Below are 15449 nucleotides of genomic sequence, written 5' to 3'. Positions count from 1 at the left end.
GGTTCCTGATTCATGAAGGAGTCTGCAAGACATTCTGCAGGACACAACAGATAGTGACTGAACTGACTTTGAATTTTCCGCTTCATGGAAATGTCTGCTGGATACCATGGGCCTGTAGGCCGAAGATGGATGCCCCAACAGTACAGAGAAACTTTGGGTGACTGTCCAGGCAGCAAGATGTCTCTGTCATTTCTAGAGTTTGAAAGTTGCTTATTTCTTGTTTGCTTAGGTAATTTTGTATCTTTCTGGAGTCTTTGATGGAGTTGAAGAATAGTTAGTTATAGTTATAGTTTTCCTTAGTTATGATAAAGATAAAATAGATGTAAATATTGAAATTTTTACTTGATAACTGTTTTGTTATATGTAATTTTGCTATGTTAAAGTTAAAGCCTTCCTTTTTTTTTGTTTAAACAGAAAAAGGGGAAGTGATGTGGAAGTGTCATATATCAATCTGTTGATTTCATTGGTTAAGCAATAAAGAAACTGCTTGGCTCTCATAGGTTAAAACATAGGTGGGTGGAATAAACAGAACAGATTGCTGGGAGGAAGAGGAAGTGAGCTCAGACTCGACAGCTCTGCTCTCTGGAGCAGATGCCATGCTCCCCTCTCCCAGGCCCACGCGATGAAGCTCCGACCCAGGATGGACGTAGGCTAGAATCTCCCTGATAAGCCACCTCGTGGGCTACACAGATTATTAGAAATGGGCTAGTCCAGGTGCAAGAGTTAGCCGAGAAGAGGCTAGATATAATGGGCCAAGCAGTGTTTAAAAGAATACAATTTGTGTGTTGTTATTTCGGGGCATAAGCTAGCCAGGCGGCCGGGGTGCTGGGGACGCAGCCCCACCGCTCCCATTACTACAGAACAGAAACATACTAAAATATGTTTCATAACTGTATCTATTGTTACAGGTGGACTATAAAACACTTAAAGGTCTGTTCTCTATCCTTGGATACATATATATATGTGTGTGTGTGTATATATATATATATATGTGTGTGTGTATATATATACACACATATGTTTGGGAATTTGTAACAGAGAAGTAATAAGAACGTAGAATGTATAGGAATAAGAATAAGGATGTAAAAGAATAAAGAATTAGAACAGAAAATTAGAAATAAGAAATTATAGGCAATTAGGACAAGAGAATTAGAATTAAAGAAGAAATAAAGAAAATGACCCTCAGATCAAGTGAGTGAAATTAGTATAGAAATCTTTCATTTTCCCCACTCTTGAGAAACATTTCTCCTTTGAAACCCTGGGTAGGGACTGGGAGCTGATCTCTCAGTCCTTACTTAAAACAAGAAAAAAATTTTGACATGTAACTCCATACATAGTCCAGGCTGACCTCACACCTACTTCTGCCTCTTCTTTGGGAGCTGGGAGTACAGGCATATGCCACCACACCTAGATTAAAACATAAATATTTCCTAAAGTATGTACATCCTGTTACCCAGCATACACGACTGACTTTTATTTAAAGATAAATAGCAACAGAAATCTGGTCCTACCAGACTATGTGCAAGCTTGCTCTTAAATCAATTTGTTATTGCTTCAAACATACTCAGAAAGGACTCAAAACAACACAAGAACGAGATATGAAATTGCACCCAATATGTAGCTATTTAAGTACGTGGATCCACAGACCTACAAGTAAGCAGAGTCAGACATTTGGTCTACTAGCTCCAGTTATTCCAACATCTGTTTAAGCTAAACATTGCATCAAAGGCACTAAACGTGGTATACCTTCCACAGTACAACCCAACATTACACTGTCACCTAACCCTGTTGCTCTGGCCGGCTGTCATCTTGTGGGTACCATGCCAGCACTGATGATCCAGGGTACTTAGTGAAGTGTTCAGAGGACTCTAGAACTTCCACTGAAATGAACATTTCTCAGCCACCAAAGATACATCTCTATTCATTTTTACTGAAAAAAGAGAGAAGAGAGGGAAGAAGGAAAAAAAAGGAGATTCTTTGTTTTTGATGCAAGGTATAAGATGATGAATAACTTCAAGTTCATATTCTTCAACTCTGGCATTTCAGTACACAGAAGCATATACTAAAAGAAAGCAAAAGTTGACAGACATTAGTGAAATGTGGGGGGGCACAAATGATTGCAGCTGGCAGCAGATGGCAGAACTAATGACCTTACAAAATGTGGCATTTAAAGGGTGGTTGGACTTGGAAAAATTCACAGAAAAATAAAAGATATTTCGGATTTGAGGCAGGACACACGCAAAGAAAAGGTTTAGGGACTGTATGGAGGGTATCAAGCAGTTAAGACCAACCCAGTTAAAACTACAGGAAGGTGAGAATGGAAAGTATGGTTGGCACAGTTGATAAAAGCTTTGGGAGATCTCAGACTAGATTGGGGTTCTTGGTACTGATCTGTGGAACAGGAAGCCAATAAAGATGAAGTAAAAAAGAAAGAAACAAGCTAGGAGACTGATTGGGTAAAAATACTTCACACAGACTAAAGAAGACAGTGTAGAACCAGGAGTGTTTTGAATGCTTATATTCCAACACTTAAAGAGGCTGAGGCAGGAAGAGTGTAAGTTCAAAGCCAGCCTGGGTTATACAATGAAATCCTGTCTCAAAAAATATACAGAAAAACAAAGCATGGGTAGATATGAAGTGCAAGGAACTCATGGGTACTTGACAACTCTTTAAACAAGGGAATTCAGGGGAAAAGACAACACAGCACATGCTGAGGATTTGAAACTGGGGACCAGGATAAAGCGGGTATCAGTAACTTAGAGCAGTTTAAGCCAGAGGTTCTCAACCTTCCCAATGACCCTTTAATGCAGTTCCTCATGATGTGGCTGGCTGGTGATGCCCAACTATGAAATTTTTCATTGCTACTTCATAATTGTAATTTTGCTACTGTTATGAATCATAATGTAAATATCTGATATGTGACACCTGTGAAAGAGTCATTCAGCCCCCCAAAGGGTCACAACCCACATGCTGAGAATGGCTGGTTTAAGCAGAAAAGCACTGACTTATAAAATACGGGCTCAAGGACTGGGTGTGGCAGTGCATCTCTTTAATCCCAGCACTCAGGGAACCAAGGCAAGTGGATCTTTGTGAGTCTGAGGCCAACCTGACTTACATAGTGAATTCTAGGACATCCAGGACTAGACAGTGAGACCATGTTAACTCAGACACACTCAAGAATTAGACTGTCTCAGTTCATATTCTGCCTCTATTATTTACTAGTTGTAGGACCTTTGGCAAAATTGCTTAACCCTTTTAAGCCTTTTTATTTCCTCATCTAAACAATGAAAATAAGCAGCATCTATCTACTATCTAGTGAAGATTCTAACACACACAGCACTGACAAAGTCTAAAGTGGCTTTCACGGTCTGAGCACTCCTGATGTGCATACGTACTCGTAACTGAGAATGTCAGGAGTGACTGAAAACAATGTCGTTTTAGCTACTGTGCGGTAGAGCTAATGCTCATGCATGGAGAGTCAGACAGCATCGAGAATTCAGACACCAAAAGCCCTGACTGATGGCTTCCCCCACTTTGTTATTCGTGGTGGATGAGAGACTGCTAGGAAAGCTAAACATGCTCTTGGAAATTTTCCTGAGCTGGATTTCAGGAGCAGCCTGAAGCTAAAATAAGATCATGGGACAAAAAGCAACACAACACCTTAATTATTTAGATGAGGTGGCCTCCTTTGCTCTCATGGACTTAAGATTCGCTTTGATTCCTTCCTAAGCCACGCACTTACCTTTTCCTAAATTCATCCTTAGCGTTGTCTAACCCCCACCTTCTGTCCATGCCCCTGTACTCCTGAGAAGAACTGCTTGAAGAATTTTACTGTGCTGTACTTTGACCTTTGCTCTGTGGTAGTCTGAATGTAATTGGTCCCCATATGCTCCTAGGGAGTGGCACTATTAGGAGGTGTGGCCTTCTTGGAGGAAGTGTGTCACTGTGGAGTAGGCTTTGAGGTCTCATATGCTCAAGCTACACATTCCTGCTGCTTGCAAATCAAGACACAGAACTCTGAGCTCCTCCAGCACCATGTCTGCCTGCATGCCACCATGTCCCACCATGACAATAATGGACTAAACCTCTGAAACAGTAAGACAGCCCCTATTAAATGTTTTCCTTTCTAAGAGTTGCCATGGTCATGGTGTCTCTTCACAGCAATAGAAACCCTAACTAAGACAGGTGTCCTCTTGCTGGACCTGAAGAATCAAGACATGGGAGCTGGAGAGATGGCTCGAAGGTTAAGAGCACTGGCTGCTCTTCCAGAGGACCCTGGTCCAATTCCTAGCATGGCAGCTCACAATAATATATAATTCCAGTCCCAGAGGATCTGATACCCTCATACAGACATACATGCAGGCAAAATACTGATGTACATAAATAAATAGAGTAATTTAAAAAGAATCAGGGTATTCAATTTCTAGCTCAAAGAATCAGAAGCCTCCTCTCTTCAGCCTATGACAGTCTGCTTCAGGACAAAGCAAAAGTGAAGTGAGAAAATGTCCAAAGGAGAGAAAGGTCCTGGCCCTGACCTGCTCAGGCCTGTGCATCCCACATCCTCTGTCCAGGGTTTGTCCTGAAAGTGATACCCTCTAGTCTTCCAGAAGACTCGGGGTGAGACAGACCTGCAGCCTGTAGGCCTGGGAGGGGTGAGGCAGTCCCTCAAAGCATTCTCCCTCAACATTACCTGCCCAGTGTCACTGGCCTGACCCACAAGACAGATCCAGGATCTGTGATGTGGCCATCTGCCAGACTCCCGAGGAGGGAGGCCAAGGGTGACCCTGGCAAAGTATGTCTGCTAGCTGCTTTCATGCGCCTTAGCCCTGCCCCTGGAGAGTACTTTTCTGTTGGCTTTTCCCTCCCAAGACAACAGAAGCAGGGCATCAGCTGTCTGTTGCAGTGTTGGATTAGTGGGTGCTTTCTAATAGGGGGCATGAGGAAACAGTAGAGTCTGGGATCAAAGTGGTGTGTTGGTCCTTTCTAGGAAAGGAACCTTGGGATGAGGAGGCCTAAGACATCTGCCAGATCCCAGTTAGCGGAGGCAGTGCCACAGCTTCCCCCACTAGCCACCCTAGGTCTGGCCTTGTCCAGAGCCCCAGGGTTGACTTCCTGTGACCACATCCCCAAAAATGGATCAGGGAATTGGGTGAGACCTGCTGCAGGCCATTCTGCCTCTGGGTCACTCGCCAAGCCCTAGAGGTCTACTTTCTTGTAGCCTGTCTTTTCTATACTGAGTCTCTTAGCCCAGCTGCTTCCTTTTGATAAGGAGACCTGACACACCTCAGAGGGAGATAGGCTCCCACATACCCATCTGTCACCCACCCCCATACCATCCACAACCCAAAAAGAAATTCCTTCAAAACAGTTTAGGGCCTGAAGCCAGGGTGGGAGGGGCTTGTGCCCCATTGGGATAACACCCTGTGGAGTCAGTACACCAAGATCAGATTGGTTTTGTTTGTCTTTTTTTGTTTTGTTTTGTTTTGTTTTCCTAAACAGTCATCAATGAGATTTGTCTTTGGACTCCAGCCTTGGTCTCCTAGACTGGGGCCATGGTAAGTGTAGGATAGGAAGAGTGCAGTGTGGCAGTGTCTGGATCCCACCCCACCCCTCTGAAAGTTCTCTTTTGTAAAAGCCAGGCGTGGTAGTGCCTACCTGTCATCCCAGCACTCAGGAGGCAGAGGCAGGAGGATCATGAGTTTAAAGCCAGCCTGGTCTACATTTGAAAAAGAAAGTTTTTCTTTTGTTAAAGAAATTAAATGAATTTTTAAATCTGAAATCTGTGGTGAGACGAACTATTCCTCCTCTTGGAATAGTCAGACGAAGACTCTCAATGGGACAAGGAAACTGCCTGAATCCCACTCACCAGCAGGCCACACTTTTAGAGAAAACTTGTTCTCTAAACAGGAGTGAAACAAAAGTGTAAATAGCATTTCCGAGTTGAAAGTCGATGGTGCAAATATGTATATAACGTACTGTATTTTTACAATGATTGTGGCATGGCTCCCCCACCCCCTTTTGTACTGAGTATCTGTTTTTCAGAAACCTCACCTGCCTTCCCTCATGTGGTCTCTTAATCCTGAAATCTAGTAATAGTATTACTGCCATTAAAGGATGCAGTTATTTAAAAAAAAAAAAAAAAGAATCAGAGGCCTCTGCAGTCCCAGCACCCCTCTAAGCTCTAGAACCTACCTTTAAACTCCATGTTGGCAGCATCATCCAGAAGTTCCTCTTTCATGGTGTTAAGTGTCTCAACAATCATGTCCTTCATTTCCTCCTGCTTTCGGTTGGCAATGTTCATCAACGATTCATACAATTCATTCTCCTTTTTTCTAGTATATTCTAGACGTTTAGGAGTGATCTGTAGGTCCCGTTGCATGTCAAAAGCCTGGTTAATAAAGATGTCAAGACAGCGGCAGTGCACCACGTTCAGGGCCTTGGCTGCATCCACTAAGCGGGCCTGTAGCAGCTGGTGAGAAAATGTACTCAATTGTCTCAGCTTCTCACTTTGCTCCACCAACATGCTCTGAGCTTTGCTGTCCTCATCAGGGGCTCCACAGTTCCTGTGACTGCCACTCAGATAGCCCAGGTCCAACAGCTGTCGATACAGTGGTGACCGTTCACTCTCTGCTCGCCCGCTGGGGGAGTCCATAATCTCCAGCTTGGGTGCTTTGAAAAAGAACACAGGAAAGGAGAAATACTTTCTGATTTCCTGAAGCTCTTGCTCGTCCCTCTCAGAGAGTTCATCTTTGTGAAGTGCGTAGGTTATCACAGGCAAGAAATCATTCGCCAAGTCACCCAGAACATCTACTGCAGGCCGGTGGCTGTGGCACGGGGCCACCACAATATCCACTTCCTAGAAGGAGAAGGGGTCAGATCAGTACTTCAGGGTGGGAACCAATCCTTGCCTCCCTTGAGTCTAATCTACACTAAGACCAAAATCCGGACGAATAACGGAGCAACTGGACTTCATTTTACCCCAGTCACTTGTCCACCTACTTCCTTGGTTCCTAATACCCCCTTCTGTGACCTGCAAAAACAAGCATTCATCTAGACAGAGAAAATATAAGTAGAAAGGATGGCAGTCCCTTCAGCCATTTCAGATGAAAAGAACAGAACCTGCCTTCCTTTGATGCTTATAAAGTCCTATTGATTCCCCATGAAAAGGGGGCAATAGTGTAAGACAAATGAGTTCTTAGAGCAACTCTCAGACAGGGGATAATCCTGTATTCTCCCTCTTGCCTTCCACTCACATCTCCATCCCCACCTGCCAGCCGGGCTAGAACCAGCAGCCTTTAAATGTTCGTTGTAAAGCATGTCGTCATACCTTACAGTCTCTCCTGTAAGTTACAGGGTCCCTGGCACTCTGTCTCTCCTTATCTGCATTCAAAACATTCATAGATGACTTATCTGAAACCCATATTGTTTAGACACATGTAGTGGCATATGCCACTTGGGACACACAGTGAGTTCCAGGCCAACCTGTACCGGAACCTGGGGAAACCCTATCTCAGAAGAAAGAGAAGGAAAGAGAGGGAGAGGGAAGAAAAATAAAGAAAAGAGAAGTGAGAAAAAAATGAAGAGAAGACAGGAAAGAGGAGGAGAGGAAGAAATAGAAGGGGGAAGGAAAGGAAGAAAAGGGAAGAGAAGATGCTGTTCCCTGTTAGCCTATAAATCCTTTGAAGGAAGAGGCCATATTTACTTACTCACTATTAGAATGCCAATATCTAGCACAGTAAATCCACAATACAATCAGTTGTTGAACCAAGAAATCATTCTGCAAACTGGTAGCCAAAGTCACCAAACATTTCTGTCATTTTCCAGGACTCTGCAGATATCCCAAAGGCTCAGTCAGGTTACACTGTGGTGATACCATGAGGAATATAGGCATGTGCTCACTGGGTATGTGGGCACAAGCATGGGATCTGAGTCCATTCCTAGCAGCTGCATAGAGATCCAGGAATGGCCACAGGAGCCCCTGGCTCAGGAAACTTCGAGTTCAGCCAGAGATCCTGTCTTAAGGCAATACGGTGAAGAGCAACAGTGAAAGTCCTGCTCTGGTTCTGCACGTGTGTGAGCTTGCACACGCAATTCTATGCCACATGCATGCACACACATACACACACAATTATGATCACTTGGTATGGCAGATAATAAGACTCGCCAATCCAATATTTAGCTTTTATATTTTGGGGAAATTGGGGTAAGGCAAGAGAAAATGAAAAACAGAACTGATGGGTTCTAGCAGGAAGCATGCCTTTTGGCCTTGCCCATCTTCCTTCTGCATAAGGACATGACAGAGTAGCAGCTGCATGTAGCTGCCTTAGGCAAACTCGCAGGTAGACAAAAGAGAGAGAGTGTGGTGGCACACACCTTTAATCCCAGCACTCAGCAGGCAGTCAGTGTAGTCTACAGAGTGAGTTCACAGCCAGGGCTATGTAGAGAGACCCTGTCTCAAAAACAGAAGCAGTAACAAACAGGAAGCCTGACCCTAGCTGCCCATGTGAGGAGGAATTAACCTGCTTGCCTACACATCTGTGTGTGTGACAGTCTGTCACACATAACAGACTTCGTTGCAACTGATACTCCCAAATTTGTACGGAACTTTCCAGAAAGCCCTTTGGTTTTGAAATAAATCCTCCATGGCCTTTTTCCTATTCTGTAGTTTCTGCTTTTGTTTTCTCTCTCTCCTGAGCATATATTTCTATCCAGTGTACCGGTGCTCCTCATCTCTCTGAAATTGTGTGTGTATGAGTGGGGACTCTGGCCAGTCATCAGCTGTGTTCATAAGTACACAGTTCCTGTTGCCTTCAGAGATGTACAAACTCAAACCAAGCCTTCCTGCAGAGTTAACTTACAGAATATATCTTACAAAGCTCTAAAAGAATTCATCCGTTATCTGTTCAGGTTTAAGTCCTTGACAACTACCAGACTGAATATTTATTTGAAACTTAAGTTTGTTGTTTCTGTTTTGGTTGGGTTTTGTTTTTTGACAGGGTCTCTCTTATGTAGTCATGTGCCCTCAGACTTGCTACTTGCTATGTAGCCAATACTAGCCTTGAACTCTTGATCCACCTTCTACCTCCCAGGTGCCTGTTTTACAGGCTTGTACTATTATTCTGGGCTGGAAGCAACTTTCTTCTTTTTACATTTTACTCTGCGTGTGTGTGTGTGTGTGTGTGTGTGTGTGTGTGTGTGTGTCTACGCGCGCGTGCACACCCGCACTGCCAGGCCCAAAGGTACACATACTAAGCCGTCTTGCCTGCTGTGAAGGTATCTATATTTGACAAAATGTATTTTAAAATGAAATCCTGAGATATCCCCCTCTTTAACAGCCTTCTCTAGACACGAGAAGTCAGAGAAAGCTAGCCTATTTATCTATCTAGTATCTGTCTTCTATCAGCACTGATACATGTTTGTACTATGTTTTTGTTTTTTCATTTTTCCTTTTTTAACAAAGCACGAAGTTCAGGCTAGAGAGATGACTCAGAGGTTAAGAGCATTGGCTGCTCTTCCAGAGGTTCTGAGTTCAATTCCCAGTAACCATATGGTGACTCACAACCATCTACAAGTGAGATCTGGTACCCTCTTCTGGTATGCAGGCATACATACAGGCAGAGTACTGTATACAAAATAAACCTTAAAAAAAAAAGCACAAAGTTTCTCACTTTCTTGCCAGCAAAAAACTAAACTTGCCAGTCAGTGATGGTGCACACCTTTAAACCCAGCATTCAAGAGGCAGAGGCAGTCAGTTCTCTGAGTTGGAGGCCAGCCTGGTGTATACAGTGAGTTCCAAGACAGTCAGGGTTATACAAAGAAACCCTGTCTTGAAACAAATTCCACCCCACTTCCTACCCCCAGCAGAAAAAAATAAAACAAAACAAAACAAAACCCTAAACTTTATTTCCAGGTAAGTCACATAATACTTTAGTCACTTGAGCTCTGAGAAATCTGAGCCTTTTAGCATCTCATTTGCAATTTGAGCAAACTACGTAAGTCCATCCACTCCTTACCCAAGCCAAGATCAAGAGGAGTCTGCTGTTTCATCTCTCCCACAAACACAGGGAGTGTATTCTAGGTGGAAACCATGCCTGGCTCTCATCTTGCTGTACAGAACAGCCTCTTACTGCCCTGACTTACACATGCTGGGATGAGAGCAGTCCCTTCAGTTAAGCATCTTCAAAAAGCTGGTTCATAAGATTTCAAGGTTTAGATTGGAATACACAGCTGCATAAATACCACAGCAAAGTCACAAGTAACAGCGAGAAAAAGACTGAAGAGTCCTAAGGACCAGAGGGAGAAAGAGAATGAGAAGAGGGAGCCTGGTATTTGTATGATGGGGTCAGAGGACTCTTCAGGAGTTGGTTCCTTCTTCGTTATTGTGAGGCAAACTCTAGTTTTGGCTGCCATGCTGCACACTCCAGGTAACTGGTCCACTCGGTTCTCCATCTCGCTGTAGGAGCACTGGGATGCAAATGCTGGCGGCACTCAGGCTTGTGGTAGACTCCAGATTGAATTTGGGCTTTCTTTCACCTACTGGGCCATCTCTCTGGCTCATACACTACATAAATTACATGTAGTTTTTGTTTTGTTTTAACCACAGCTCCTCTAAGTTTATATATACACTCCCGCTCTGAGATAGGATTTCATGTATCCCAGTTTGGCCTCAAACCTGCTGTGTTGTCAAGAAGAACCTTGAATTCCTGATCCTCCTGCCTCTACCCAAATGCTACATCACAGACATGCATCGCCATGCTTTCCTTACGCAGTGCTAAAGACTAGACCCAGGGCTTCCTATGTGGTAGGTAGGCACTCTACCAACTGGGCTATACTCCAGCCCCCAGACATTGTAGAAAGATAGAACCGATTTTATTATAAGAAGAAAGCAAAATATTCAAAGTCTAAGTATTATCTGGAAATTTTTCATTTGAGGGAATTTATAGCTGATACTGTAAACCTGACCAAAAGCCGAAACCTGGGAGGTCACAGGCCGTAGGAGGGAAACGCTTACTGCTGCCTTGCTAACTAACCATGTGGTCAAACTGCTGACCTCAGCCTTAGCCAAACAAGCTTCTCCCTGTAGTGGCCAGTAATTAACTAAGCAACTCATAGCTGGTCAAAATGCTGAGATATGTGACTGGGCCCGACATAGCATATCTATTAAAGCTCCACGTGTATCAAGGCTTAAGGAACATTGTAGAAAAGGGGGTAGAACCGCCATCTTCTGGAAGACATGGCCAGTATACTCATGCACTCACTGAAACTTTAGTTACCCACACAGGGTCAAGTCAACAAGACCAGTCAACATTCCAATAGGCAGCATTAATTGGACTAAATGGATTATAAAAAATGGGGGTGGGAGGTGGACACATGAAGTTGAGACGGGGACATGTTAGGTGCCTAGGAAGAGTGAGAGGAGAAGAGTTAGGATAGAAATGATGAAAATACATTATTTACATTCATATGAAATTGTCAAAGAATAAATAAAAGATATATTTCATCTAATTTTTTTCAGAATAATTTTATTTGGTTAAATCGTAAACATTTTCAGGTTTTCCTCAAGGACCCCTTTGTGCCTAAGGAAACCATCAGTGAAAATTGCCAAGTCCATACATAAGACTGACACCCTCTTTAAAAGAACAGAAAGAGCGAGCAGTGGTGGCACACGCCTTTAATCCCAGCACTCAGGAAGAAGAGGCAGGTAGATCTCTGTGCGTTTGAGGCCAGCCTGGTCTACAGAGCTAGTTCCAGGGCAGCCAGAGCTATACAGAGAAACTCTGTCTTGAAAGAGAGAGAGAGAGAGAGAGAGAGAGAGAGAGCAAAAAGAACATTTACTCATAAGTACAAATTCATTAAAAGAAAATTTCTGATAAAAGGCCTTCTTTTTTTAAAGACAGTGTATGTGCCTCAAATTGCAGGGAATGGGATCTGGTTGGAAAACTTGTTTGACACTCGCTGTTCAAAACAACACCTTCTGCTGCCTTGACTTACATATGAGCCATTTAAGGAAGCACATTCTAACAGTCCATCTCCTGAGCTTAACTGCAGGACTTTGTGTACAGCCCTGGCTTAACTGCAGGACTTTGTGTACAGCCCTGGCTGGCCTGAACCTGCTATACTCTGTTGGCCTCAGACTTATGTCAGTACCCCTGCCTCACATCTGAAGTGCTGGGATGACAGGCATGTGTCACCACACCTACCAAACTAAAGGCGTTGTAATGATGTACCAGCACTTTTGAGAAAAGCTGTACTCCTAAACCTCTGTGTTGCTGTTTGGTTGTGCTGTGTTTGAAGATTTTTTTCTGTTGTTGCTGTTCTGAGACAGGATCTCCACATATACCTATGTAGGCCTTAAACTCACTAAGTAGCACAAACTATTTAATCTTCCTGTTTCAACCTCCTCAGTGCTGGAAGGACTGCTATGCCCGGCTATCTGTAAATCCATGTTGCACTAAATAAAAATGGACAGAAAGCAAACGCAGTGCTCTCTCCTCCCACCCCGTCAGTTCACCGTGCAGCTGGTCCCGCAGCTTTCCCATAAGTCAGTGCAGACTGCCACTCACGCAGCAGTCAATATCACCTAGACCACAGTGGGATTTGTGAAGCTAATACTGTCTTCTGGAGGCAGAGAGTAGGAAATAATAATTAATACTGAGTGGATGAACCAGAGCTATCCCAAGTCCATTGTAGCCACCTGAGATAGACATCTGACCTCAACTGTCTATATCACAAAGGCTATATACCTTCCTACCACCCAGAACAGCCCCAGCATACAATAAGAATACAATCAGAACAGTCAGACAGCACACAGTAACTGTGAATTAACCAATAAAGAAACTGCTTCTGTTACTTGCTCAGAAGCACATGTGATCGTCATACAAACTCCTGCACCTTTCAGGTCGCATCCCACACATTCATCTGACCCTGCTGCTTGAAGCAATAGGTAAGCATATTGCTCCTTAGTCAAGAGAAAACTCAGGAATCCGGATAGAATCCCTTGATTCCCATTTGAATCACAATGGAAGAGCTCTCTTGTAGGATACATTCTGCACAAATTCACAGACCACATAAGAGGTTTCTGTAAACCATCAATTCTTCTAGCAAGATTAAGAAAATATAAAAGAAGGGGAGGTGGGGACTGGGAGGAGTAGAGAGATGGAAGGTCAGGAGGTATTAAGAGAGGAATTTTAAAAGATAAAAAAGGAAATTTTTTGAAAAGAAAGAATGTAAAAGAAAGTGCTTGCTGCTCTCAGAACAGCAGAGTAATAGTTCTTTGGCTTTGTTTCCATATGAAGTGGTAAAGCCAACCGTTGATCACTCAGTCACCAAAGAAGGCTGAGTGCTTCCTACGGTTATCTGCTCATGTTGGTAGGGACGCTAACTCGGCTGCTAAAGCTCAGTTACAGAAAAAATGACGTCCGTGGTCAACCTGACAGAAGCTAGAGTTATCTGAACATAGACAAGCCTTGAGCATTTTCACAATTAGTGATGGATCTGAGGGAGCCCAGCCTATTGTGGTGGTGCCACTCCTGACCAGGTGGCATGTCAGCGAAAGTCCTGAGGAGCACCCTCCATGGCCTCTGGGTCCTGCCTTGAGGTCCTGCCTGACTCCCTCTGTGGTGGGGAGGGACCTGAGAGTTGCAGGCTGAACTAACCCTCTCCTCCCCAAGGCCCTTTCACTCGTGTTTTTTCCCAACCAGGACTGCTCTGAGACTCAAACAGCTAGTTGTGTGTTCAGGCTGAAGGTGGGAACTAGCAGTGTCTTGGCTTCCTCCTCATCCACAGCTCTGGTTCCCGAGACCACACGGAGAGCAGCGCACTAATAGAGCCACGGTCCTGCCCGTGCAGAGCACTTACACAGCGCAGCCTTCGCCCTACCCAACTTTTTTTGAGGCAAAATACTTTATTTTGGAAAGGTTTGATGTGTGAGGTTTGGAAAGGTCCACCCTCTCTGCTGTCCTCTGCAGGACAGATCTTCAAGGTCTTTCTGTCACAAGAGAGCCCTACCCATGTCTACCTACAGTTTTCCTCCATAACCTCTCTCATTGGCATCTGAAGTTTTCTTATTATTTTACAGGGTTGACTCTGAATTCACTTCCACTTTATTTAAGCATAGCTTTATTTATTATTAAGGTGTGTATAATATGTGTATGGAAGAATACAGGTGGCCATGTGAGAGACCACATATGTGGAGGTAAAAGGACAACTTGAAGAAATCAGACCTCTCTCCATCTACCATGGATTCTGGAGAGCAAATGCTACTCTTCAGGCATGCTCAGCCAGCACTTTGACCCACTGAGCTATCTCACCTGCTCCTCACCTTTAAATACTAATTACATATTAAAGAAAAACTGCCCTACTCTTGCCATGTCGCAGAAAATATATTGACTCTGGTTGACACCAATGCTCTCTAAGGGGAAGTTTAAATAAATAGGTTTCTAGGCCATTAGATGGTTCCTAAGAAACTGAGGTTAATATGAGGCCATCCCAGGGCTCTATCCCAGAAGCACAGGAATAGAGAGGCCATCTCAATAGGAACCTGAAGCTTTATTCAGCGACTGATGAGACTCACAGGCAAAGAGAAAATAGATGGAAAAGAAAGATCTGAGTTAAATTTTCACACACTTCTGTACTGCACCTTCTGAAACAACTGTCTTTCATTTTACTCTAAAAGCAAGTACGATGGATTGTGAAGAGTTTATTCCTAGTAAGGCTGGGTAACTCAAGGTTCGCTAGCACAGGGGCTTCAGTTTGGAAAAGAAGGAAGTCTGCATTTGGCTGGTTATCAGAGAAGAGACAATGACTACAAAAATAGGGACTGTACTCTGTCTTTTCAAAAGTAAAACATTTAAATTGTGTGCGCATGTGTGTGTGTGTACATGTGAAAGAGCAGGGCCTGCAGAGGCCAGAAAAGGATGTCAGATCCCCTGGAGCTAGAGTTACAGGAAGTTATAAGTGGCCCCACAGAGCTGGGAACTGAATTCAGGTTCTCTTCAAGAACCTCCAGCCCAGGAACGATTCTTAAAAACACTGATTTATTCTCTAAATGGAAGGGGGAACTAGCTTATTATGTGCTAACATTGCTGGGTTCTTTATACATTTTGTCTCATTTTTGCTTCACATCAATTCCAAAAGACAGGGATGACTAGACCATCTTACAAAGTCACAGAGCTAAGTGACAAACCCAGATGGCTACACAGTTCCTCATCTACCTAGCCACAAAGGCCATGTTTAATCAGTTCTTGAAGATCTACTATGTATCAGGAACTGCCTGATCCGACGTCAGGGAAGTTCTGAAAAAAGGCATGGCATGCTAAGCAGAGGTCTGAAGAATCCTCTCTCACCCTATGCTTAAGAAGTATGCTGGCTGCAGAGTAAAGCCTCCATGTAAAACAAGACAGCGTCCTCTAAGAGTGCCTGAGGTATCACAAAAGAAATCACAAGCCGGG

General features: G+C 43.7%; 1 protein-coding gene across 1 annotated transcript in view; it reads right to left on the bottom strand.

The window, feature by feature from the left end:
• The window catches only part of Dstyk (dual serine/threonine and tyrosine protein kinase), a 53233-nt gene that overhangs the window by 17011 nt on the left and 20773 nt on the right, over positions 1 to 15449 (bottom strand). Inside the window, exon 3 of the mRNA XM_041648431.1 lies at positions 6193 to 6856. Coding sequence (XP_041504365.1) covers positions 6193 to 6856 — 664 coding nt within the window. The remainder of the gene's footprint in view (positions 1 to 6192; positions 6857 to 15449) is intronic.

The sequence above is a fragment of the Microtus oregoni genome, unplaced genomic scaffold, assembly GCF_018167655.1.
Source record: "Microtus oregoni isolate MIOR12 unplaced genomic scaffold, Mior012 000003F_ref0000135, whole genome shotgun sequence".
NCBI classification, from domain to species: Eukaryota; Metazoa; Chordata; class Mammalia; order Rodentia; family Cricetidae; genus Microtus; species Microtus oregoni.
Note: the sequence above shows the minus strand (reverse complement) of the source record. Positions and strands in the feature narration are given on the sequence as shown.